General features: G+C 56.2%; 1 protein-coding gene across 2 annotated transcripts in view; it reads right to left on the bottom strand.

Annotated features, from left to right (window-relative positions):
* Positions 1 to 946: 946 nt before the first annotated feature.
* The window catches only part of DPYSL3 (dihydropyrimidinase like 3), a 36,541-nt gene continuing 12,453 nt past the window's right edge, over positions 947 to 25,034 (bottom strand). The window contains exons 1-14 of one of the 2 annotated variants that reach the window (XM_074883449.1): positions 23,941 to 24,069; positions 17,098 to 17,186; positions 14,606 to 14,790; positions 13,413 to 13,577; positions 13,177 to 13,238; positions 12,929 to 13,009; positions 10,555 to 10,623; positions 8,020 to 8,140; positions 6,340 to 6,496; positions 3,325 to 3,466; positions 2,822 to 2,992; positions 2,124 to 2,303; positions 1,585 to 1,747; positions 947 to 1,146 (exon numbers count right to left, since the gene is read on the bottom strand). In XM_074883449.1, the coding sequence (XP_074739550.1) occupies positions 1,058 to 1,146; positions 1,585 to 1,747; positions 2,124 to 2,303; positions 2,822 to 2,992; positions 3,325 to 3,466; positions 6,340 to 6,496; positions 8,020 to 8,140; positions 10,555 to 10,623; positions 12,929 to 13,009; positions 13,177 to 13,238; positions 13,413 to 13,577; positions 14,606 to 14,790; positions 17,098 to 17,186; positions 23,941 to 23,979 (1,713 nt within the window). In that variant the 5' untranslated portion in view covers positions 23,980 to 24,069 and the 3' untranslated portion in view covers positions 947 to 1,057. Of the gene's footprint in view, positions 1,147 to 1,584; positions 1,748 to 2,123; positions 2,304 to 2,821; positions 2,993 to 3,324; positions 3,467 to 6,339; positions 6,497 to 8,019; positions 8,141 to 10,554; positions 10,624 to 12,928; positions 13,010 to 13,176; positions 13,239 to 13,412; positions 13,578 to 14,605; positions 14,791 to 17,097; positions 17,187 to 23,940; positions 24,070 to 25,034 lie in introns of those variants that run through there. The other variant, XM_074883448.1, reaches the window with a different exon arrangement.

Raw genomic sequence — 25,034 nt, forward strand, 5'->3', positions numbered from 1 at the left:
TGGCACAACTATTCTGGCATGGCCCCTGAAGGGCTGCTGCATGGACAACTTGTCCTGTCTGAGCTGCAGGCATGTAAGAATAAATATTTCAAGGTCAAATACTTAAGGAAGAAAAAAGAAAAAAGTATTTATTTAGCACAGCCTAAATTGACACTTAATTTTTGTCATATTTGAAAACCAATCAAGTTCTTTTTTGCATGCTTTGCAAGCTTTAGAAGGCTGTGACCCTCTGATAAACACCGATAGAGGGGCAGTGTTTAACTCCCAGGTGCCCACAGAAAACGGCCCGCGATGGCCGGGGCGGGCGGCAGCCAGGGACCAAGCGCAGAGGCTGTCGCAGACGCGGCCACGGCACCGTTTCGCCGGTACCTTCGCTTCTGCCCGAGAAGCGACAGCAATACCCGACACCCACGGCTGCGGGCTCCATCCCAGCCGCCTCCCCCCCGGAGCCGCCCTCGCACCGCCCGGCCCAGCAGCAGGCGCCACCCGAGGAGGAAAAAAGCCAACCAGCAACACCCGTTGTTTGAAGGAACAACTTTTTTTTTTTTAATAAAGTGTACAAAGTAGTAAAACTCCTTACGCGAGGTGCTGTGACGGCCGTTACAGAGATGATTTGGGCTCCCCCGCAGGCTCGTGGTGAAACGCCACCGAGCGCCGGGTGGGGACGAAGGACGTGAACAGGACACAGACCCGCCTGCCCCCACCAGCTCCCCGGCCGGGTGGTTCCCGCTGCCCCGCACCACGACATCCCCCACACGTTCAACACGACTAACACACCGACCCGAGCGACCTGTCTGAGCAGCATGCACACAGAAAGGAGGAGGAAGAACACGACCCAACCGAACCCACAACGACAACAACAGAAGTTTAAGGCTATGCAGAAAACAAAATGAAGCAGTATCTTTAAAGCTAGGTAGCAAGTAGCATGTGAAACATAAGGCTTGAGGCTTATTGATTCTTCAGAACAGGTTTATTTGCTTTTCCTTCTTAAACACCAATGTACCATTTTTCTTCCTTCGCTTAAACAGGGATTTTGTTTCCTCCCCGGCAGGGACGTTTAGCTCAGGGAGGTTATGTTGGAGCGGCCTCCCGGCGGCGCAACGATGCGCTTGCTCGCTGAGCGAACGCCTTCATCCACCTGGGTGCCTGGGAGAGGATGAGAAAGCACAACGGGAAGGGGGAAAGCGAAGTTCAGAGCGTTTTCTTCACCGGACTGAGTGGCCAGGCAGCCTGGGGTCTGGCCAAAGGGCCTCCCAGGGCTGTCTGCAGCAACCTGCTCCCTCTCCAGCCCCAGCAATGACCCCGAGAGCAGCAGTGGCTGGAGCGTCTCTACAGAGGCTCCTCCGTGAGCAGCCCCACACTGCGAGAGTGGATCTGGTGCTGCACGAGCACCTCCATGGCCACAGGCCTCCCTCCTTCTGCTGCCAGGCACAGCTCCGGCCACGTCCTTTAAGGGACACGCAGGGTCCAGCCCTGCCACGCTCCACTCTCGTGCTCAGCTCGCCCCAGGCCACCTCCCAGCCACCCTGCAACCCCAGGCCAGTGGCCCCGCGCTCCCCCAGCCCAGCCGCTGTGAGCGTTCACCTGACAGGCTGAATCCAGACTGATGGAGGTTCCTGACGGGGGGTGTCTGCCGCGTGGGGGACCCCCTGGTTGACCCCGCAGGTGTCCCCCCCTTGGGGGTGGTGGTCAGGTCGAACACGGGTCCGTCGTACATGCCCCGGGGCACGGCATGCATCTCCGCCATCTGTCACCGGAGAGTGGGGGTAGTGACACTGCTCTGCTCCTGGGGAGCCTCGTGCTCAGCCCCCAGCTCCCCAGTCCCCTCGTTTTTAACTCGGTGCTTCCCTCCAGACCCCTGCAGCAGCAGGACAGCAAGGGGCAGGCATCACCCACTGACCCAGCTGAGCATCTGCCTCCAGTGGTGGCCCAGCACCAACCCTAAGGGCAAAGCTCCACCCAAGCCTTGACTACCCCAACTGTGGGTTCAAAGCACAGAGTTTGCAGTGCTGTTCCCAGGGTCCAGCAGGAACAGCAGAGAAAAAACAATCAGTTGTTAGGGAAAAGGGTGGTCCGGGCTAACGGTGCCCCAACGCTGTCTCCTAGCACCCCTGCCTCCTCACCTTCCTCCGGGCTTTGATGCGCTTGTAGACATAGTCAGGGAAAGGGCTGCTGGGCAGGAAGCGTCCCGTCCCCTGGGTCACGTGCAGGTTGCCATCCTCCAGCATGATCTTCCCCTGGCATATGACAACCAGCGGGGCCCCACGTAGCTCCATCCCTTCGAAAATGTTGTACTCAGCCACCTGCAGCAACCAGGGGACGACGGTCAGGAGGGGCAGGAGCACTGCCAGCCCCACACCTGGCTGCTGCCGTCACCAGCGCAGTGAGAGGACTCCTCCAACAGCCCCAGGGGCCGCTGTCAGTTCACTCGTCCATCACACCAGAGCTCCCAGCACAAACCAGAACCTGCTGCTTCGGAGCTCACCGTGAGCAGGGACTCCAGCATCAGAGGAGGGTGGGACCTAAGCTTGAGGTAAGGCACAAACAAAGCGCACTGGCAAAGCCAGGAAACATCTGTACCTGGAGGAGGAACCCAGGTAAGGAGAAATGCGAGTCCTGACACCTGCGTGGGCCCAGCTCAGGAGAAGAGCAACGGAGCAGGGTGGAAAAATCCCCGTGTGCAGAGCCCAGGGCTTGCAGACATCCCACCCCACAGCCACAGCTGGCGTCACCCCGAGCCTGCACCCACTCCCCCCTCCTCAGAGCGCAGCACGGCAGCCTCTGTCCAGCGCTGCACTCCCACAGACGGGCAGAGGCTTACCGACTGATGGGTTTTTGCTGTGACGATCTTCACAGCATCGGGATCCCATATAACCAGATCACTGTCCGAGCCCACTGCTATTCTCCCCTTCCGCGGGTACAGGTTGAAGATTTTTGCAGCATTAGTGCTTGTCACAGCCACAAACTGGTTTTCATCCATCTTCCCTGTGGCCTGTTCAGACACAAAGAGAACTAAGTGCTCTTTGAGGAATGGGAGAGTAAGAGCCCCGGGGACCACCAGACTCACTCCCACAGAAGCCGCTGCCTGGCTGGGCCCATGTCGCTGCTGCCGGTCTTACTGGTGCCAGACGGACCCAGAACTGGGGGCACAGTCTCAGCTCCTGCTGCTCACCCTGAACCCGTGGCAGCTGCCTCTCCTGCTCTGGCTTCTTTTGACTCTCAAAGCCAGAGAGCAGACAGGCAGCCGAGTGCCCAGATCTGCAGGGGCAGGAACACGGGAGCCCGTCAGCCCCACCCGCTCCACCCCTCCCTGGTGTCTCTTACCACCGCCTTGTCCCAGATGACAGACATTCGCTCCTCTATGCCGTTGGTCCCTTCTGGGATGGCTGTGAAGTTGTCCTTCCCAATCGCTTTCTGCGCGGTGCTGAACGTGCAGTGGGCGCTTCCCGAAACCTGCAGGTCACCACTGAGGGGAGGTGGTAACAAAAGCGTCAGTCGTTTCACAGTCAGACAACAGCACTCCTCTGGGCACGGGCAGCCCCTGGCTCAGTTCTATTTTACTCTGCCCCCTCATTTCCACAGCCCCTCAGCCTGAAGACTGGCCCCTGTGGTGGTCACCCCAGGGCACGGGGACAAGAGCTCTGCCACACTGCGCTGCCCACCCGGGGCACGGACAGTGGCCGCGCACAAGAGGAGCCAACAGCTCCGGTCCCAGGGAACAGGGTGGCCTTTGTGTCAAGCCAAAAGATGTTCTTCCATACCAGAGTTCATCATCTGAACTAACACAGAGGTTAAAAAACATCCCAGTGTGAGTCAGAAAAGCCATTTCTGGCAGTTTGTCAGGTCTGCCTGGGAGGGCTGCGCTTCTGCCCCACGGGGAGGAAAAGGCCTCTCCACCCAAGGACTGTCACAGAATCCCAGAATCATCTTGGCTGGAAAAGCCCTTGAAGATCCTCCATTCCAACCATGAACCTCACACTGACCGTTCCCAACTCCACCAGATCCCTCAGCGCTGGGTCAACCCAACTCTTCAACCCCTCCAGGGATGGGGACTCCCCCCCTGCCCTGGGCAGCCCATTCCAACGCCCAACAGCCCCTTCTGGAAAGAAATGCTTCCTAAGAGCCAGTCTGACCCTGCCCTGGCACAGCTTGAGGCCATTCCCTCTTCTCCTATTGCTTGTTACTTGTTCCCACAGCCAGCACCGTGGTTGTGTACTGCCAGCCCCTGCAGCCCCAGGGCCAAGCACAGACCCCTCGGCCCCACGGGAGTCTCCCTGTCTCTGGGAGGGGGATGCGGCTGCAGGAGGGGGTTTGTGGGGGGCTGAGCTCACCGAAGGCTCCTCTCAGCCCCCACGGACGCTCACGGCAGCCAGCAGCACAGACCAAGGTGTGCTTGTGAGCACAGGCTGGCCTGAGCTGCAGCATCCCTGCCACATCACTGCCACAAAGGCAAACACCTCCCACGGCCACAGGGAAATCTGACAGTGGGATGGAGAGGGCCAGGACTCCCCAGAAGCTGCTCTCTCCGGGAGGCCCAGAAAAGCTCCACTGCGGCACCCTGCAGCGGCTGCTGCCCCACGCCATTACCCTGAGCCCTCTGCCCCAACCCACCCCTCTCCTGACAGCGATGGCAGGAGGCAGGAACGGGCAGAGCTGGCAAGCTGCCGACAGGCCAGGCAGGGCGAGGAGCTGCCCATGGCTCCCTGGAAGTCACCCGGCTGCTGCTGGGCCCAGCAGCTGACAGGCAGCAGCTGGAAAGTCATCGCTGCGGGGCGAAGGCAGCAGATGAACACAGGCCAGCTCCGGTGCCGTCCCGTGAGGCAAGTGGCCTCAGGCCCCCGCTCCCAGACCGGCTGCGCCTGGACCCCGGACGGTGCAGACACAGCGGCTCTGCTCGGGGCTCCAATCGGCCCTAATCCACTGGTAATCTCCATCTTCCTCTGATAATTTCTGCCATATGTCTGACCGACTGCACGGCCAGAGGCCCAGGCTGACGACACAACATGATTCCTAATCTCCACCAGATCTGTCCTGGCGGAAGAAAATCCATCCAGCCCAGCTGGAGTCTCGCAGCCTCTCCTCCTGCTGAAGCCTCCCAGAAAATGGCATGGGAGAGGTGCCAAGACAGATGCCTGTGAACTGGAGGGACTCAGAAGCGCTCTTGCTTCTGCTTTGAGGTCTGGGGTAAATCTGAAGTGGAAGGGAAGGATTAGAAAGCCAGTTCAGGAGCTGGGCTCACCTCTCCCTGGCAGTCCCCTAAGACCTGCACCTATTCCATACATCCAGACTGAGCAGAGGCATCTCTTGCTTCTTGACCACAGCAAAATCCAGGGTGAGCTGCATGTTCAGACCCCAAACGTGCTGGCACCTCCTAACACCACCACAGCAGCTCCACCCTGGCACAACCCAGGTTTATCCTAAGGCGTCCCTCTGCCCCGACACCTCTCACTGACCAGCCATTCCGTGCTCATCCAGTCCGAAATGTTTCCAGCATTACCTCAAAGGTCATTTCCATTTACAGCCCCCTCAGTGTCAGCCATCCCCTGGCTAACACAGACCAGCCACCACACGCACAGTTCGACGTACAAGCGAAGGGTGAGGGGGGCGTGCGAGTGACACGCGGCGCGGGGACAGGCCAGCAGCGAGCTCTGTCCCCTGCGGCTGCGCGTGCCTTGCCAGTGACAGGATGGAGCATAACTGTGAAAGGTCAAAGCAAATTGCTGAAGTGCTTTTATTGTTTACTCTCTATTTTCAATAAATCCCTTCCCCACCCCCTTGCCTTCAGTGTGAAAACACGACCTACCATCCCTGTCAAACATGCACGAGCTGCTCTTGGAGCCTCCTGCATTCTGTGCCACCTGCACCAACGTGAGAAAACAACTGCTTTGTATTCGACCAGTGGCCCCACCAGCCTGTGGCACCTGTAACCCCTCCACCTTCTGCACCATCACACCCAGGCAGCCACGTCCCACCCCGCGCGTGTGGAACGGCTTCTCCAGCTTGGTGACTGCTTTCGCTGACACATCTGTGTTAGCTCGTCCTTGTTTCTTTGTCTTCTTCAGGGCATTTTAAACGGTTCCTGACTACCTGCCCTGTTATTTTTCTCATTACTGATGTCAAGCGCATGGTGCCACCCCTGCCCTCCCTCTGCTCTCCGGGGTCAGCCACCACAGCTCTGGCTCAGAGCCACTTCACCCCCCGGCTCATTAAACACCTACAGCGAAGTGGCTCTGGTTGGACTAATGCCCGTGCTGCTGGGTACTCCCTCACCTCTTCCTTCCCTCTCCGAGGTTGCAGTCCACCTCCCGCTAGCAGCATCGCCCAGCAGAGCTCGCTCACCTGGCCAGGAGGGAGTTGATGTAGTCAGGAGTTGTTGGGTCTGGACTCAGTGGTGGAGAGACCACAAAAGCTGCAGCCTTGGCCCAGTTCTTGCTCCAGTAGTGCGTCCCGTCGGTCCCCAGACTGGCCGTGATCGGCTCACCGAACACCACGTTGCCTGGAAAGGGGGCAGAGAGGACACTGTTTGGGTGGAGCCGGGAGGCGTTCTCTGTTCCACAGCACTACCAACAGCCCGCCGTGCCCAGAGGACACCCGGACCCGTGTGGGGCTGTCCCACGCTGCCACAGAGCCCTCCTGCTGCAGGGCACAGATCCTGCTGGCGCAGCACGCCCCGCACAGGGAGGCACGGCCGCGGAGCTGCGTTCCCCAGAAGACACCAGAGAGGGACGAACGGCGCTGGCAAGCTGCCCTCCTGCCCCCGAGATTGTGGCTGCCCAGCCTGCCCTGGCCACGCTCTGGGGACCGGCCAGGGGAGACGGCACCAAGGAGTTTTTGCAGAGCAGGGCTTGTCATGCTGATGAACGAGGATGGGGACCGAGAAACTATGCTTCTTTCCAAGCATGCTCTACAGCCTGGCAAGTGCTTCTGGGAGACACTTGTTATGTCCCACAGTTACCAACTCCACCAAGACCTTCTCTGCAAACACATTTTTTTACACTTCCATCCCTCCTCTTTGTATAGAGGCTGCAGATCCTCAGAGTCTTACTACCACTCGGCTAAAAGCTTAGTTCTCCCAGTCCAAAGGCAGGAGGGTGCAGCGCTCCTTCACCTGCAGGCAGAACCCCAGCCCTGGAGCAGCCCAGGCTGCAGAACTCCCCCGTGCCCGAGCTGGAATTGGCACAGCTCCACTAACCACAGGTAGCCCAGCCCAGGCCGTGGGCCAGCACCATCCCGCAGTCCTGCGTGTGGAGGTGCCTCGCTCCCCCGACAGCACACGCGCTCCTCTGCCAGCAGCGGCACAGGAGGGGGGTACGGCAGGGTTGTTCCCAGAGGGGAACCAGGGCTGGACACGGAACGCTGTCTGTCAGACTGCAGAGGAGTACCTGTGTGTCCGTGTGTGCACACACCCGCGCCTGTCCCGCCAGCGGCAGGAGCGACGGGCACGAGCAGGCAGCTGCCGGCCCAGCACGCGGGGTCTGGCAGAGAAGAGCTGCCTCCAGCCTCCCCGTGCACTGGCTCTCGGGGCAGGGACACGCAGCTCACCGAACACGGCTGTGGACGTGCCCCCGCATGCATGGGGAGCCCCTGCGCCCCACTGCCAGTGTCCAGTGGAGCCCCCGGGCACTGCTGAGGGGCCAGCACCCCAACGGGGGGCCAGAGCCACACGCAGCAGCTCAAACCACCTGCACAGGGATTGGACGAGTCTCCTCAGCGAGCCCTTGGCAGCTGCTGACAAACTTTGGTGTTTAAAACGCTGCCCACGACCCACACGTGGACGTTACCTGATGTGACAGCAGGAGGTGGCTCCACGTGGCCTGGAGCAGTGTCCCCATGCCCTTCCCCACTTGGGTAAACCCCCGGACTGAGGGCTCCCCAGCAGAAGGGGAAGCACTGGACTGCTCTGGAGGCACAGCAGTGGTCTTGGCAAAACAACTGTGAGGACACGGGGACCACTCCACCCAGCTGTCCGGGGTCCCAGCGGCAACCGCGAGGCTGCGTGCCGTGGCAGCTGCCACTCACCCTTTTTTCTGGCTTGGGAGATGAGGTCAGCAGCGCTTTTGCTCATCACTTTAGTCACGTAGAGAGGACAGTTGGTCTGGCTGGCAATGGTGATGGCCCGGAAGACAGCTTCTGCTTCCAGCTGGAAGAGAGGGTGGTGCACGGCTGCAGAGGAGCGCTGGGTGTGCAGGGGGGAGCCCCACTCCTCTCGGCACACCACAGATTGCCGCTGACACCCTGGGCCCTCACTCTTACCCCTGATTCCCGGAGGGCAGGTTCATTGGGGACACCTGAGGGGGGAAGCTTCAGCCTCCCCCAGGCCAGGCTACGCCTGGCAGGGAGCGCTGCCTGGAGCATGCTCTGGGGCCAGCACAGAGCTGCATCTGCTGTTTTTTCCAGTGCCTGGTTCCAGCTCTCCTGGCAGCCAGAGAAGCCCAGGGCCTGCCGCCCACCCGCAGGCTGACAGCGAGAGGGTCTTCCCCCCCGGACCACTCCCTGCTCCTGCGGCTGCGCTTGGTTTAACCAAACGCCTCCCTGCCCGTGGCCGGGGTGCAAGAGCTGTGCGCTGGCTGTTGGCAGCAGGGTCCAGCTGTCCTGCGAGGCAGCCGCCTCGTCCCAGCCTGCTGACACCACCCCACCTCGCCCTGCCCCGCTGTCAGCGGAGGGTGCATTTCCATCACAAGGGATATCTTTGGACTATTACATCAGCCCGTGCTCAGCCTGAGCTCAACCCCAGAGGTTCTCCAAGTGTTTGTTCTACAATTTGGCTTCAAGCTTCAGCATGAGGAAGTTCAGAACAGAAGCCTTAAAAAGACAATGTACGGACCGGCAGCTCCTGGGGGAGCCCGGGCCACACGCTGCAGGGAGCAGCACAACACTGCACCCAGGCACACACACACCCCTACACCTCCCGTGCTTCTGCAGGCCTGTGTCCTGCACAGTGAAAGAGGTTTTTCTCTTCTGCCTGAAGATTCTTTAATAGAAATTTAAACCAGAAAACATTTTTATCAGCGCACTTATGGGCCTGAGGAGTTGATGGTGTTTAACATGTGGGCGGGAGCAGAGCCATCACTGAACACCCTCACGGCAGGTCACAATCTGGAGCAGCACCATCCTGCCCTACCAAATCACCATCACCTGACAGAAGAGCCTGTCTTTAACCCGCACAGAGGTTCCTCTGGGACAGAGCAGACCCACGGAGCCAGGGAGCACTCTCGAGTGCTTTGCCCACAGGCTTTATGGCGGGTAGCAGGGTCATGTGTGCTCTGACATCTTCCCAGGTAGAGTATGCTCTGGAAGAGGGACCCTGTTTATTTTCAAAGGCAATGAGATCTGGATTTGGCTGAATGGGTGGTATCTAGAGCCTTCTTGCACTGTTCTCAGTTGCCTTATGCTTTAATGGCATTTGAAGATCAAACACTCAACAATGTTTTACCAGCTTTGGACGAGAAGAACCACAAGTGCTGTCTTATGACAACAGGACAGTTCTCAAATCCTGGCACAACTACAGCATCCCATAATCACGGGTTAGCTTGCCAACTAGTGGCAATGGGTCTAGAGCCATAAAAACAAATGGTACTTTACACACAGAGGGACTCTGATCTACTGTATTTGACACTGAGTCTCTTCCCTGCACAGGAAAATGCTTTACACTCTCATACTTCAAAGAGAAGCAGCGCTGTATTACACTAGGCTGTATATGTGGTTACCAGCCATAATACTGTCAACTTCTTACACTTTTAATTTAAGCCAACCAATTTTACTACCAGCACACCCTGAAGTACAAATCTGTCTCTGTGCTCCCCTGCTCAGCTTTGCTATTGTACCAAATCCCTATTGTTTTCTTATTTCACGTGCTGTGGAAAGTTAAAAGCACCTCTCAGCAGGGAGCTATTTCAAGAAAACCCGTCTAAAGTTAGATTCAACTCAGATTAATGGACCAAACAGAAAAATACCATATGAGCTAAAATTAGAAATAATCTAATTAGTGTCCTGACAATGATTTGTAACCAGGGAATTCCCCCTCTCCTTTCCTCCCACTCCCTCCACCAATGGCTTTGTCTGGCTGATTTTGAAACACACGTTAGACCCAAAGCAGAGATCAAGCAGGAAGAGGCTGGAATCTGTCTGCACTCAGACAGACATGAACAGTGAATTTTCAGAGGAACTAAAACTCACCATTCGATTCTTCTCAGGCCTCTCACACCTGTGGAGTCACCTATACAAGACAAACGCCCCCCAAGCAGCCCCAGATGCTGCTACAGCCCTATCGAACTTTTTGCTGATTGATTAATCTCTGGGAGACTCAGGAGCCCGACTCTGCAAGGAGACTTGAGCAAGATTGGAAAACGCTTGTCATAAACACGTACCTCACTCCTTCCTGAGCTGATGATGAACAAGACAGTATTGCCTGTGTAAATGAACACCCGTGGATGCACACACCCCCTCACCGCCGTCCCCAAGGCTTGCGTGGCCCCACTAATACGCTAAGCTCTACTGTGAGTTGTGGGGAAAGCTCTTCATGCGGCCAGGCTGGTACCATCCTTAGCGCCTTACCTCCTCAGGTCTGCTCAGCACGTGGCCCTCGGGGCCGGTTATTCCCATCTCCAACATCCTGCTTTGTTCCTAGGACAGCAAAAGGGCAGAGGCATGTTACAAGACTCGGAAACCATCACCCACACAGAAAAGCAGAACCCTCCTGCATCGAGCCCTTCCCTCGGGACTGCCATCACCTTGTGACCTGTGGGACCACCGTGCATGGCAAGACCCTGCTGCATCCTCAAGGGGTTTGAGAGAGAAAGAGGGAGGATGGGGAAACAGGAGGGCTCAGAGGGAGCACGGACACCGACTGAAACCTCTTTGATGAGCCAAGCACAGTGTGGAGGAAAAATGGGTACAAAACTCCCCAGCTCCATGCACAGCACTTGATGTTTGCAGTCCCTTTCCAAGGCCCTCCCTGGCTCCCCTTCTGAAAAGCAAGCAGTGCAAGTAGGAACTATTGAGAAAACAATCATTAAAGACAATTAAAAAATTCTCCTCCCACGGTTACTCCTGAGTCCCTAGTGCTGTTATTTAATCATTTGGAAATCAGCAAGTGGTAAATCCTACCCTGTATCAATTTCTACAGAGGCTGGTGGTGCGGGGTGTGGGTTCCTATATTAACATTACCCCAAATATTTTGCTGTTATAATTAAGGACCGTGTGTGTGTGTGTGTGTGTGCACCACATGTGCTGGCCTGCCTGCCTCCTGTCTGTACCCCAGAGATTTCTCTCACATTCCCTTGTTTCAAACGCCTCCCTTTGACAGAGGTCAGGGGGCACTGCATGCCCTTGGGTATCCTTCTGACCCTCACACCTTCACCCAGGTGCTGACACTGCCTGCGGCAACACACATGTTTGCTCCTACCCGACACCTGCCCCTGGCTTGCAGAAACCATGTGCAGCTGCACAACAGGCACCACTTCTCCAAGAGGTGTCCTGGACATGAAGTGGAGGCACAGCAGCAGTAATAGCAAGCCTGTAAGCAGCAGTTTTATGCACTTTTTCTTGTGTCTTGTAGAGTACTGAGCATATTATGGGCGTTAAATAACGCCACCAATCTGCATCAGGACTGTGTAACTCCAGCAAGGATAACAGATGTGTTCACAGCTGCTGGAGGAGTTATCAAAGGATAAGGCTGCACAGCAGGGAAGTGCTGTGTGTTACCTCTGCTGATACCTCCTCTGCCACAGCGGAAGCGCCAAGCAAAGACTTGACGATACTCTTCTTGCATCTTGCTCTTCCCCACCACGAAGCACTGTCCCACCACATACAGCACCTCGGAGTCTGGAGTCTGGAGCTCTGCTCACGCCCTGTTTCTGTTCAGGCCATGCATCACATCTCTTCCCCTGCAACCTCCTCTCCTGTGTTGACCAAACTCTGGAGAAACACACAGTCTCCAGGACCACTGAAAGTGAAATGGACTGAAATGGCCAATGGGGAGGACAAATCCTCTGCCTTCTTCCTGGGAACCACCACCAGCAGATGACCACAAGCATCATGCCCCTGGGCCAACACCATGATGAGCCCCACACTAGCCTGTGATGTTTCAATCAGTCCCGACAGAGGGAAGCAATTCCCGGGGCTGTGGAGCGCTACCAGCTAAGAGTTTTGGGGCATTTTGTGGTTGGGCTGGGCCTGAAGTAGAGGCAAACTAGTGAATACAATTCCTCTGATCACTCTTTGTTTTCAAGTGAAAGAGCCATCTAATTGTGCACTGCAGCTCTAAAAAGTCCAAAGAAAAACTGATTTTGTAATCTGAGAGGATGTTTGAAGAATGACCTCTTAGCTTACACTCCTTCAACTCCCAAGAATACGAGACAGGAAAAAACAAGTAGTTGCAGAGCGTAACTGAGCAATGTCTTCTCTGTCTTAATGAAAATCCAAACATTTGGACCTTCGCTCATCCAGCAGCAATTACAACACAGCAGGCCGATACAGACTACCCACTCGAACACCAAACCACATCCCTCATAACAATTCCCTTCCAAATCCAGCTCCATTAGCCAGCTGCCTGCTTACAGCAGGGAGAAAACTCCTCTCTTGCCATGGCACTTTTCAACACACTTTTAACTCTCTTAGCTGATTACGTGCAAGGCAAACGTCTCTGCCTCTCCACACTGAGAAAGAGCTGCGGTTGGAGTGAACGTACCGTACTGGATGGCCCAGCCTCTTCCATTTAGATAACTGCTAATCCACTATTTCAGGTTCGCTTATGCACCACACATTCACAGCAGAAAACCTCGGTAAATTTGATAGCGCTGCTGAGCAGCAAAGAGATCACCTTGCAAAAGATGTCCATGCAGCTCTGGAGTCATTTTGCCAGTGCCCCACGCTGAATCTGCCTGGGATAGATTTTCAGCCCCTGCGCACCAGAAGAGCAGTCAGTTACCTGTGCAATTATATCGCCGTTTTCAGCATGAACTTGAGCTATGGCACCCAGCTCTGCCAGGCAGCTGAAGATCTCATACAGCTGAAACAGAGACAAGAAAAAAATTATTATCAGGCAGCGGGGCAGAGGAGAGGAGCCTGAGGCCCAGGGGGGGCTGCTGGCCGCCCCAGCCTCCTGTGCCCAGCGTGGCTGCCGTCCCCCCGCTGCCCCTCGCATCGACACAGCCAAGGCGGCAAAGGGGATCTCACCTCAGTGTTTGACATCTGGTACAGATCCTTGTAGGCCATGTACACCATGAAGGAGTTAACTCCTGGGGTAGAGCAGAGAGGAGAGAGGGGTCAGCCGGGGCTCTCCCTCCTGCTCCGGGTCAGGCTGCCTGCTCTGGGCCGCCTTTGGACCCGACAGTGAGAGGACGGACGACAGCGTGGTCACCCCTCGCCCTCTGTGGCGAGGGAGCGTGGCTCGCCAAGGGTGGGCAGCAAACCTTTCTCTTGGACCATGGTGTGCAGCTCCTGCCGCACGCGGTCGCTCCAGCGCGGGATGTCCACGTGCAGCGCGTAGTCGCAGCAGGCCTTCCCGTCCGCCCACTCCCGCCACCGCTCCAAGGCCTCCGCCAGCCCGCACTCGGGGTCCGGCACCACGTGGTCCACTGCAGAGACACCGCAGGGCACAAGGTGGGCAAGGGCTCCCCACATGGGCCCCCCCACACTGCCAGACACCTCCGCCATCCCAGGCTTGGCTCCTCAGCAGCTTCGGGGCCGCTCCGAAGAGGTCCCCATCACCCCCGCCACATGCCTGGGCTCCTCTAAGTGCATTTATCAGCAGAGAAGCACACAGAGCCTTTGCTGAACAGCCTTTGGCACGGGACCAGGGGCTTTTACAGGCTTCTGCTGAGAAATCAGCTGAAAGCTGAAGGGCCTTGTCCTTCCTCACCCCACTTCCATCCCATTAACACGTAGCCTCCTCCCACGCTGCAATACCAATGCACTTTTTATTGCCCACCACGTAATCCCCATGTCCTGCCGCAGTCCATTTCACACATCTTACTTTTTTGGCCCATGGGGAAGGAGAACTGGTGGGGGGAGGATGAGAAAGCCCATCGTTTACTGGAAGGATCAAAAGTTGCTCCCACATCCCAAGAAACCCTGCCATGCACACAGCTGTGACCACTGCAAGCAGTAAAACCTGGACCTCAAACCAGTGCACAGCCGTGGCCTTCTCCAGGGGAGGACCTCAGAATTCCCTTTCCTTTTTCGTTAGCACTGTTTATTTCCAAGCAGTGTGGGATGCCAGGGCACTGCTCTGTTCCTCTGCTCAGTCATCTGAGCATCATGCTGCCCTATTTTTACTTAACAGGGAAAAAAAGTTATGTCATTGTTCCTTTTGAGGGTCCCAATGGCTGCAGGCAATGAAGCACTGCAGAACATGGGGTCTGCAAGGGCAAGGGGTCCTCTGCAAATCTCCTGTCCCACCACTTCATTATTACCAAGGAGCCCAAAGATTCACCCCAATCCCCACTCTCTAGACTGCATTGACAGAGATCACAGGAAAGGTGAGCACACTCATGGATCTTTAAAACAAAGAAGACTGAGAAAAGCAAAGAGAGAAAGAAGTAACTGGGCAATGTTCCAAGAGTGTGGGGTGCTGCCACATACAGGACCCGCCTGCTGCACTCACTGATCATGGTGGTTCCCCCAGCCAGGGCCGCTTTCGTTCCTTGGAAGAAATCATCCACAGCTGTCATCCCCTTGTACGGCATCTGCAGGCGAGTGTGGACATCGATTCCTCCAGGGATCACCATCTTCCCATTGGCTTCTATGGTTTTGACCCCTCCAGGGACAATCAGATTGTCTCCAATCTGCCTGAGGAGATCATTCCAAGATGGTGAGCCACACGCAGAGGAGGGCCAGCCACCACCTCATCACTGAGCAGTTCAGCTAGGAAGCAGCCAGGTCCACTCCCCCCACCGACAGAAATGCCCCACTCCTCCTGGCCCCACGCCGGGGCTGCGGGAGTGAAACCACCTCACTCTGCAGCAAAACACAGGACGGCCTGGCCTGCTTAAACCTACGGTTTGCACGGTCCAGGGGCAGCTGCCCTCCGTCCGATGGCTCTAGGGGTGTCTGTGGAGGCACCCACTGCCGGGGGCAGGCCCTGGGCTGGGGTAGCTGGGTCCGACGGGCCTGCAGGTCTCTGCAGCGCACGGTGAGAAGCTGCCTCGGACAGTTCGTACCCACAGGCTCGTGAGCCAGGCTCCCGCAAGCATTTCCAGCGCATCAGCCCTGCCTGCTCACCCAGGGTGCACGTTCACAAAACCCAACACCAGCCCTGCTTCCAGTAAGTTGCACCCCTAATCTCTCCTCTCCCCCATCCTTCTGCCCACCTTAAGTAAGGCTCAAGTCTGAGGCTTACGTACAGAGGAAGATGTTTTCCCACTGTAACGCCACAGCTGCTAGGTCAGCTCGGGGCTCGTCAGGGACTTGTAACGCTGCTCACAGCACAGAGTCACCAGAGCAAAGGGAAGCTCCTCTGGGAAGCTGGGGAGGAGCTCACGAAGCGCACGGGGCGGCGGGCTGCAGCCCGGCTGGGCTCAGTCTCTTCCCAAGGAGCACAGAGTCGTCCCCTCCCCAGGACCTCCCCTCTCACGCCGTCTCCTTCTGCCCCTGAAGGACATCTTTGCTATCAGCAGGGCCCCGCTCTAGTGAAGGCAGCTAAAATCTCAAGTACCTAAAAATAACTTCTGAAAACAGGAAACTTAAAAAGTTCCAGGATACATCTACTCATAACCTAAAATACCATTACAGTCCTCTGGAGTCTGTGCTGTTCTAACACACGACATTCTCCACCCTAGACATTCCCCGCCCTCCTGCACGCCAGGTCACCTGAACCTTAGGACTCCCTTCACTCAGCCCCTGCCCCTCAATCCCTTTCTTTGTCCATATGTAGCACTCAGCCTTCAAATCTCTTCTTTCAGAAATCCTATTTTCATCAAGCCTTCCTCAGACTTCCCTGATAAATCAAGATAAAAGACAAGTTGGTTTTAGCAGAAAACTTCTGATTTCCTTGGCACACTGGGGATGTAAATGAGGAGCAAATTACACTTTTGTATTTCATTCAACCTTAGTGACTTTGCAGGTTTTTTTCCTTAGAATAATAAAAGTTCTCTGGACTGAACTGCTCACTCCAGTGTTCTCACAGCAATAAACCAGCTGCTCTTTTCAGAGCTTTTACTGAGATGAATCCATCACCAAAGGATTTAAACTGCTCACTGTATTCTTACCAGAATTCACTTGTGAGAGCACTTCACTTCCAAGGCAATGAAATTCTGTGACCTCCAGGCTGCAGACGAGACTAAGAGATTTGCCCAAGGATACCCAGAAAGTCTGTCATAGCAAGACCTGAGGCTGGCTCTGATCCTTACCTGGCTACAAGTAGTAGTCAATCACCAATGCTCTTGCCCACCAGCTAAAAACAGCCTCATGAAAATACAGTCCCACTTCTTGGAGTATTTCTCTGCTGCTGGATTTTTAAAACATACTATCCTGGGAAGGCTGGATATCTTCCTCTCACCACAGAGCAAGCAATGCCTTTTCAAGTCTCTCTGCTATAAAATATCATGGTCCTTTCAATACACCCAGCTTGGAGCTGGTCCCAATGTGATACTTCTGCCATGTTTGAACTGCAGCCTAATAACTGAGTTATTACTGCACCTCTGACACAGACACACGAAGCAGCTGGGGGGACGCAGTGGTTTGCCTGCAATTCCTGAAAATCTCAAGCATGCAGGTGACCTGCAGCACAGCACTGTCCTTGTTAGTGCTAGCAAAGGGGTCTAGTGTGGGGTCATTCACGCTAACGCTGTTAACACAGGTCAAAACAGGAGTCAGAGATAAATCTTGTTCCTGGTGCAATTAGATGCAGCTCTGCTGGACAATGGACGCTGTACCACAAAGTCACCAGCCCAACTGCAATTCTGTCACTGGAGTTACTCCATAAATACGTCAAGCAATCACATACGGGCTCACACGCTGCAGAGAGCTGAGCCTCTAACAGGGTGGGCTATCAACTTTTACTGGCTGGCAAGTTGGGTACAGACCACATCCACAAAAAGTCAACAACCATCCAACCTGGAGATGGGGAGATGGAGATAAGAGAAGTCTCATACTTACTTTATGAGGCCATCCTCCATGTAAATGTCAGCATAGAATGACTGGTCATCGTTGACTATTCTCCCTCCCTTAATAAGGAGACGATCACTCTGTGAAGGGAAGGACACAGCTGTCAGCAGCCGACAATACCCACGCCAGCACGGTGCCTTCCTGGGTGCTCTCCCACTGTACCAGACAGCTCACCGACGCTGCAGAGAGTTCCCATCCGTACCAACACTCGAAACAGTAGGGCAAGAGCAAGGACTGAAAAAAATCATACTCATAGGGCTGTTTCTGAATGGAAGAGGTGCTGCCAGAAACACCACTGAGGCAGAATGAGTACAAAGGAGAGTCACTGGGGACACAGCAAATGTGCTTGCATAAAGTATACAGAGAAGTCAAAAGCTTCCTACACCAGGTCCTTATGCACACAAATCTGCAGGCAGCACAAGCCACACACCAGCATTCAGAGCAAGCTTGTTACTAAGTTCCAAGGGCACATCCTTAAATCTTATCCAAATACCATGCAAAATAAGTTGTGTTAAAGAAGACAATTTATACCTCTCTCATCTGTTACTGCCTCACAGACCACCAACAGGACAGGCAGCCCTGAAGATGACGCATCTGCTGCTGGAATCTGTCCCTCCCCTGCAATGCTTGGAGTAGTCCTGAGGCATTTCTCAGCGTCACAGGTCTACACAAGACCCAGGAGGCACTGAACTGTGTTCCTGCCTCCACATTTACCACCTCCTCTGTTCTCCTTTCTACTGACCCAAGCGGCCAGCAGCCTCCTCCAAAGGGGCGCAGCCGGACAGCGGAGGAGCACCCAGACCAGAACCGCTCTCACCTCTTCCACCTCCACCTGTGCAAGCTCAAGCACCAGCTGCAGGGAGTACAGGGGCAAACAGCCCCATCTCACACACGGCTGCCATGCATTCGGGTGACATAAACTGACTGTGCTGCTCCAAAAATACGCAGTCTTCCCAACGGCTTGAAACGCCTCCAACAACCCTCCAGCTCTCAGGCTCCCCTTACTCCTCTCCGCTCATCCCCGGTGCCCACAGCCCAGGTTTTGGCATGTGAGTGCACCCCCCTTCCACGGTCTGAGCCTGGACCACAGCTGACTGGAGCCTTCAGCAGGGCTCACACGCCAGCCTCACCCACCCTGTGAGGCTCCTGCACAATTAATTCCTCTACAGGGAACTGGGTTTGTTCTTCATCTGACGCCCCTGGGGCGATTTCTGGAAGTATCACCACAGCAGTGGTAATTTGCTGCTTCCTCCCTGGCAACAGAAGGATGGGAGCGAATCCCCCCGCGTCCCTGCAGCTCGCAGATGCCAAAGCCCCAAGACCTGTGTGCGTTTTTACAGCAATCTCATCTCACACACAGTCGAGACAAAGAAACTGGGTGGGGAAAGGATCAGAATGCACGGCGCTCTCATCTCCGGCTGCAGCTCGGCGCTGGCACAGGGGAAAGAGCCGCCGTCTCCCCTCGCTTCCCAGGCAGGGGCCTTCCCACGGCCGTACAACCCAAGCCCTAGCAACGGGGATTTACCTTCCCCACTCAGCACAGCCTAACGCCGACCAGGAGCCTCGCCTCCCACCAGGAAAAGAGCACGGCCGAGCTGTTCCCCTGGTCCCATCCCACCCACCGTCCTCCCCGACAAGCAGACCTGGAGTCAGCTCCCCTTCTCCCCCGACTTAAGCCAACACGCCGGTGCAGAGGTCCAGCAGAACTCTGCTGTCTAAGGCGGGGTCTGGAAGCCAGGGCATGTTGCAGGTCACAGACCTCCCCACACAGCTCCTTTGAACTGCGGGCTTTAACAGACCACAACCTGCACGTGAAGCTACCGGTCTTGGCTAGCGACCCGGGGGCCACTGACTAGTGACCTGGGGGGCCAGTGCCACCTCTCACTTGCAGCTCTTTTCCTCGGGTACAGCCAAGGCAGGACAGCCACGTGCGTGCTGGCCTAGGTGTCCCGGGTTCTCGGGCTGGGCACAGGCCAGGCGATGCTCCGCGTTGGGGCTGAGGGCCCCGGGCACAAACAAATGCTGTTGACGAGCCACTGACCCTCCTCCTCCCCCAGCACAGGGCACTTGTCCTTCCTCTTGGTCTATCCAATTGTCGTCTCACTAACAATATCATAATTTTAAGTTCAGAAACCCCTAAAAGAGCAAAGTTGCTTATAGCCTGTCAGTCACAGGGGGCAAGCAGCTGAGCTATGGCTCCCATAGATAAAAATGTTGAGTATTTAAGCAACAGCACAAGAACTGTAGATAGAAACTACCAAGCAACAGTATCAGGCGTCAGCTATGGAAGAATCAGGGCCACAGTTAGAAACAGAGGGAAGAATATTCTTGTTTTATATTTCCGTCAACTGCACATAGTTTCTCACACATAACCAGTCCCCTACGCCCTGGCAGATCCTCCTGGGCTTTACCTCACTTACATGATGAGAAAAAAAGAGTCTGCCTGCCCAGATCCAATAACACAACGGGGCCTCCATTTTTTTTGTCTTGCCCACACCCTTTAAACCTCGCCAACCTACTTTCCCAAAGGTCCGGGTGTTTGTTCTCACTAGAGTGTGGGAGCACCAGCAAATACTGATGCTGGCCTGCCCCCCGCCCCGCGCATCGGACGAGAGAAAGCAAAGGGAGATAGGCGCGGGCGGCACGGGGGTAGGGGACTGCAGGACTTGACAATTATTGAATAAACTGTTAATATGAACTCAGAAAATATGCCTGTCCACAAACACAAATGGTCATTCTGTGGCAGATGTGAAGGGCTGCTCAGTGCTAACTCTGTTAGTGCACAGAACTGTGAGGTCCACAATAGCTGGAGCATGAACAAGGCGTTCATTCAGGGGACCGGGTGCTGCCTCGGGGCCTACCCTGAGCCCGGCTGCCAGACACCCCCTGTGCCCGCCGGAGAGGGGAGGACTGCATCGGCGCCTACCCACCAGCTACGACTTAAAAAAAATAATAAATAAGTAAAATCCAAATGACACCACATCTACAGGCTCTGGCATCATTCAGGAGTGCACCCAGACTTTAAAAGGAGCAAGAAAGGAAGAGAATGAAGCAGTTACAAGGAAACAAGTCTGACTTAATAAGCTTCTGCAGCACACGCTGCCAGAGCAGCCTCAGATTACAATAAACGCACTGTTCCCCCTGCCAGGGCTCGTTTATGCATGTCCACACCCACCACGTCTCCCCGCTAGCCAGTGTCGGGCTGTGTCATCAGCCATTGTTGGCGCACGGAAAAACCCTCCTGTGGCAGGAGCGGCGGAGGCAGGTCAGGGAGCACCTTCCCTCCCGCCGCGGGACGGGGCGACCGTGCCCAGGGAAGGTGCTATCTGCCCTGCGGAAGGTGCCATGCAGAGCGTGGCTGGGCACAGCTCTCCCGATGGCTGGCACTGACCTGCCGGGCTCGCCGGCCACGTCCCCAGCTCTGACCGTGTCTTGGCGAGTCTCGGCGCAGCCAGCGACAGCCCGTTTGTCACCGGTGCGGTGCCTCTTGCAGCACCCATCGCTGCAAGCACAGGAGCCGCTCCGCAAGGCAGCCTGGAAGCACCTTCCAGCACAGCTTTGCTGAAACAGCCCCCACCACCCCTGCCCTGCCTTTTTGCTGAACACTCCCCATTTCTCCACCTGTTGGCACTCGGGATCAAGCTTCCAAAACCATAACCCGTTCCCTCACGGCCACACTCTGCTCTTAAGCATCATCCGGTCATTTGAGATCCCAGAATAGCAGGGGGTGTCTTACATCTCTCAGTGTGATGCTGCAGAGGAAAGAGGCAGCAGCTTCCAGAAGGCTGCTGAACCCGGCCAAGAATAGCGCTCACCTTGTTAACAAAGCACAAGGGCATAATTAGGGTAGCATGGGAGCAGGTGTATGACTTTACTGCTCTTTCCCTCGTAAAAGAAGAGACACTAATTGCAGTGGTGTTTCATCAGTAGCTGGATGTCTCCTCCTTACTAACATACCACACGACAGCATGGAAAAACCCCTGGCTGGAGTCACCGGGATAGACAGCCAGCCGCTAGCTACACCCTACGACTGCCCACGGCCTGTGGGCATGGTAAGAAACGCCAAACTGATAGCTGCCAGTTTACCAAGATCTGTCTAATCTGTAGCTGAGGCTTTTCTCCCCACTCGCACCCGACACAACACACCAGCCGTCCCTGTGCAGACCTCATTGTCTTTAGAGGTGTCAGAGACACCACAGAGGTGGTGCTGGTGGGCTGTGACAGGGTGGTTGAAGGGGATGGGCATGGCTCACACCAAGAAAAAACATGGGAATTCCAGTCTACCTGGGATAGGAAAGGCTTTTGTGACCAAAGCACAAAGACTGGGTGATTTTGATTCAACCAACAGCTCTGCTAACAGTTAATTTGTGAAACCGGGGCAAGGTATTTCACCACTTCAGTCTTCCACCTCTTTCTGCAGGAACAGGAAAACATACTGTGGACAGCAGGAGGGGAAGTATTTTAATCATATCTCCAAACAACCAAAGAAAAGGAACTAATAAAAAGTCTCTCAATAGACACACAAGGTTTGAAATTACTGTTCTCCTGAGCTGGGCATCCCAGCATCAGCACACATCTGGAAAGCAATACCACATTTACTGGTCTCTGATGCACTGTGCACAACCTGTGAAGAGCAACACTTCCATACCAAGATGATGAAGCAATCACTGAGAAACCCAAAAGACTCAGTTAACCTCCCCATGTTTCCTCCACATCGCAACCAAACAGACATGCCCATGCTTCCCAGTCTTCCCTCAGTGGCTACGGTCTCGCCTGTCACACAGTCACACGTAGCTTTTGACCAGGCTTTTACAATTCAGGTCGGGAATAATTCCCACAGCAATTTATCGCACACAAACACAGCACCCCTCGCTCACGCTCCTGGCTTCTCCACTAAAATGGCTGTTCTAGAAAAGACCAGAAATTGCTGCAAACAGATAAAACAGGCAACCTGTGGTTTTTCAGATGTTATTGTCAGAAACTAACTATGAATTCTGACTGCAGCACTGTTGAGCACGAGAGGAACCAGGAGGGAGTGTTTGTGCATCTCCAGAATCACACTAGACAGTTTAAACAATAGCTGTCAGGAAGTAAAAATACTCAAAATTCCAATAAATCCTTCACAAAAGCCAAACCTGCCTATTGCTTGGGTGACAAGGGAGGACGGCACGGCTGCCCTCACCTGCAGGCTGTCATCACTCAGTGCTATTAGCACAGTCACTGCCAGCACCCTTCTCGGTGTACACTCACGCTTCAGACCTCCCCCAGCTGTGATGCCTGACGTGCCTGAAAGGTCTCCCAGATATCCTGTATCCCAGTGGCACAACGCAGTCCCAAAAGTCTCTCTACTAACAAGTGCAGCTTCGCTGACAATCTGCCGTCCCCAGAAGTCACCGTGTGTCCTGACATACAAGAACAGATCCTGGGGCAGAGATCTAGGAAGGAGGAATAAACAATCAAAACAATGCCCAGGGGGCCACGGTCTGCAGAAGGGGACAGAAAACGCTTTGTTCTAGGGGAGACACTGTAGCTGGGATTTTCCTTCTGCCATTCCATTAAAACAGAGACCACCCAACACCTGACTTCACTCCATTGCCCCCCTTGGCCCCAGAGCACGGGCTCAGGACATAATGGGTGTCCTGACCAGAATTCCAGAGCAGCCTCCTCCACCCCAGCCAGGACATGATAACGCTGCAGAACCAGGCAAGCGAGTCCCAGAGGGTGGCCACCAAGCTGCAGAAGTCAGAGGAGAGAGCTACCTGTAACATCAGCTACACGGGCACCACACCCGCAGCATCTGCAGCTTCAGCAGGCTGAGGAGAGCATTTAATAGGGAGAAGTAAAGCAGCTGGTGAGATTTTTGCTACCACTGGGGTGAGAAAGATCCCGCTGGATCCCAGAGGAGCAGGAACAAGCCCTGCATATGGGTAAAGTGTATCATAAAGGTCTTTGCAGAAAAAGCCCCAGAGAACGGGAGGAATGCCACCTGCAGCAGTAACGCTGTTGTCGCCATGGTGGTCTAAGGATACACAAGAGTGCAAAGGGGTGATATTGCTGATTAAAGCGACTGAGTCTGGGTTGACAAAGGAATTTCTCTTTCCAGCGGTTAATGACCTTTGTGCTTCTTTGGGAGCGTTCTGTTCGCATCTGTACATTAAAAAGAATAATGAAGCTCAAGTGCTTTGTTTTTCCTTTTTCTTCAGGGGGCCGAAGCTGCCCTCGGGGGAGAACCGGGAGCCACACAAAGCCAGCGGAACGCCGTCAACAAGATGAAAGACCTGACGGTTTTCCAGGAGAACGCCCCGGGCAGCCTCCCCCAGGGAGAGCCGCTGGATCCCAGCGGGAGCGCCCAGCGCAGGAGCACTGGTGGCACTGGGGGGACCAGGGGTGCCTGCGCCTTCGAGGGAGACATGTCACCGGCCCCCTCCCCACTCCGCGCCGGCGGCAGCCGCGGTCCCCGTCGTACTGCGGCAGCCACCGGGGCCGCCGCACCTGAGGCGGCACCACAGGAGGACAGACCGGGACCGGCGGGTGGCACCGGCCCGGGCATCCGTCCCCTCGCCCCGGGACACTGGGGACCCGCTCCCGGCCCCGCCCGGAGGGATGCCCGCCGGTGCGGTGGGCTCTCCGGGCCGGTCCCCGCGCCCGCCGCCGGGATTCTCCGGGAGGCGGGGGGGGCAGGCGGGCAGCGCCCGGGGAGCGAGTACCGCCGGGCACCGGCCGCTGCCGGAGCTCCAGCCAGGGCCGAGCCCGCCGGGGCGCGGTCCCGCCCGTCCCGGGCTCACCGGTACCGGCAGCACCGGCAGCGCCCCCCGCCCCGCCCGCGGCACCCACCGTGATGCGCGGGATGTTCTTCTTGCCCTGGTACGACATGGCACCGCCCGGCCCGCCCGCGCTCTCCTCCGCGCCGGCTCCGCACAAAGGCGAACCCGCGCCCGCCGTGACAACCGGGGACCGAACCGCCCCGCCCCGCCCACTGCACCCCCCGCGCCCGCCAGAGGGCGCCCCGCCACCGGGCACTGGGCATCAGGTACCAGGTACCGCTCCCGAGGCACCGGGTACTGGGTACCGGGCTCCGGGCACCACTCCCGGTGCAGCAGGTACCAGATACCGGGCTCCGGGCACAGCTCCCGGTACACCCAGCATCGGGTGCCGGGCACCACTCACGTCTCCCTGCACGCCGGGTACCGGGCACCGCTCCCTGTGCACAACTCCCCGACACCGAGCAGGGCTCGTCACCCTCCACATGCTGGGTGCTGGGCACCGGTACGAGGTGCTGCCCCCCCCAACACCGTCCCCCGGCAGCCAGCACCGGGCAGAGCCCAGCCTCCGGGCACCAGCCCTGCCGCGGCCACCCCGAGCCCTGGGCTTCCCCCCGCAGACAGCAGCGGGGGGAGCAGGCCACAACCGGGCTCCCGACAAGCTGAAACTTTTCCATGTAGTAATAGCCAGTAAAAATGAAAGAGATTTCTAAAAGAATGGATTATTTGGTACCGCCAGAGTGCATCTGGATTGCCCTAAACTTTCTTTCACAAGCACAAAAATTGGAAACATTCAAAAAATAGCAAAATGCCGTACGCATCTAACCACGAGTGCTGGCAGCCCTAAGAACTTCTGTATCTCCTCAGCTGCGGCCTCGGCAGGAAGGTTTAAGCCGTGGAACCGCTTACCAGTACTGAGCGTGCGCCAAGGCAGGCGATGCTGGGCCGGGACCCCGTTGCCAGCCAGCACTGGAGCTGTGCTACCATGGGAAGGGCTCGTCTGCCCTCTCCCGCCTGGCGTGACCCGTGGTGCTGCCGGCAGGGCCGCAGAGCCGCGGCCGGGCCTGGATCTCGCTTTCTCTCCCTGGCCGGCTGCTGCCCCTCTCACGTGCAGAGCTCTGAACACCATCAGCGAGATCTTCCCACAGCTCCTGCTGCCAGGCAGCA

Source organism: Strix uralensis, chromosome 14 (assembly GCF_047716275.1).
Source record: "Strix uralensis isolate ZFMK-TIS-50842 chromosome 14, bStrUra1, whole genome shotgun sequence".
NCBI lineage: Eukaryota > Metazoa > Chordata > Aves > Strigiformes > Strigidae > Strix > Strix uralensis.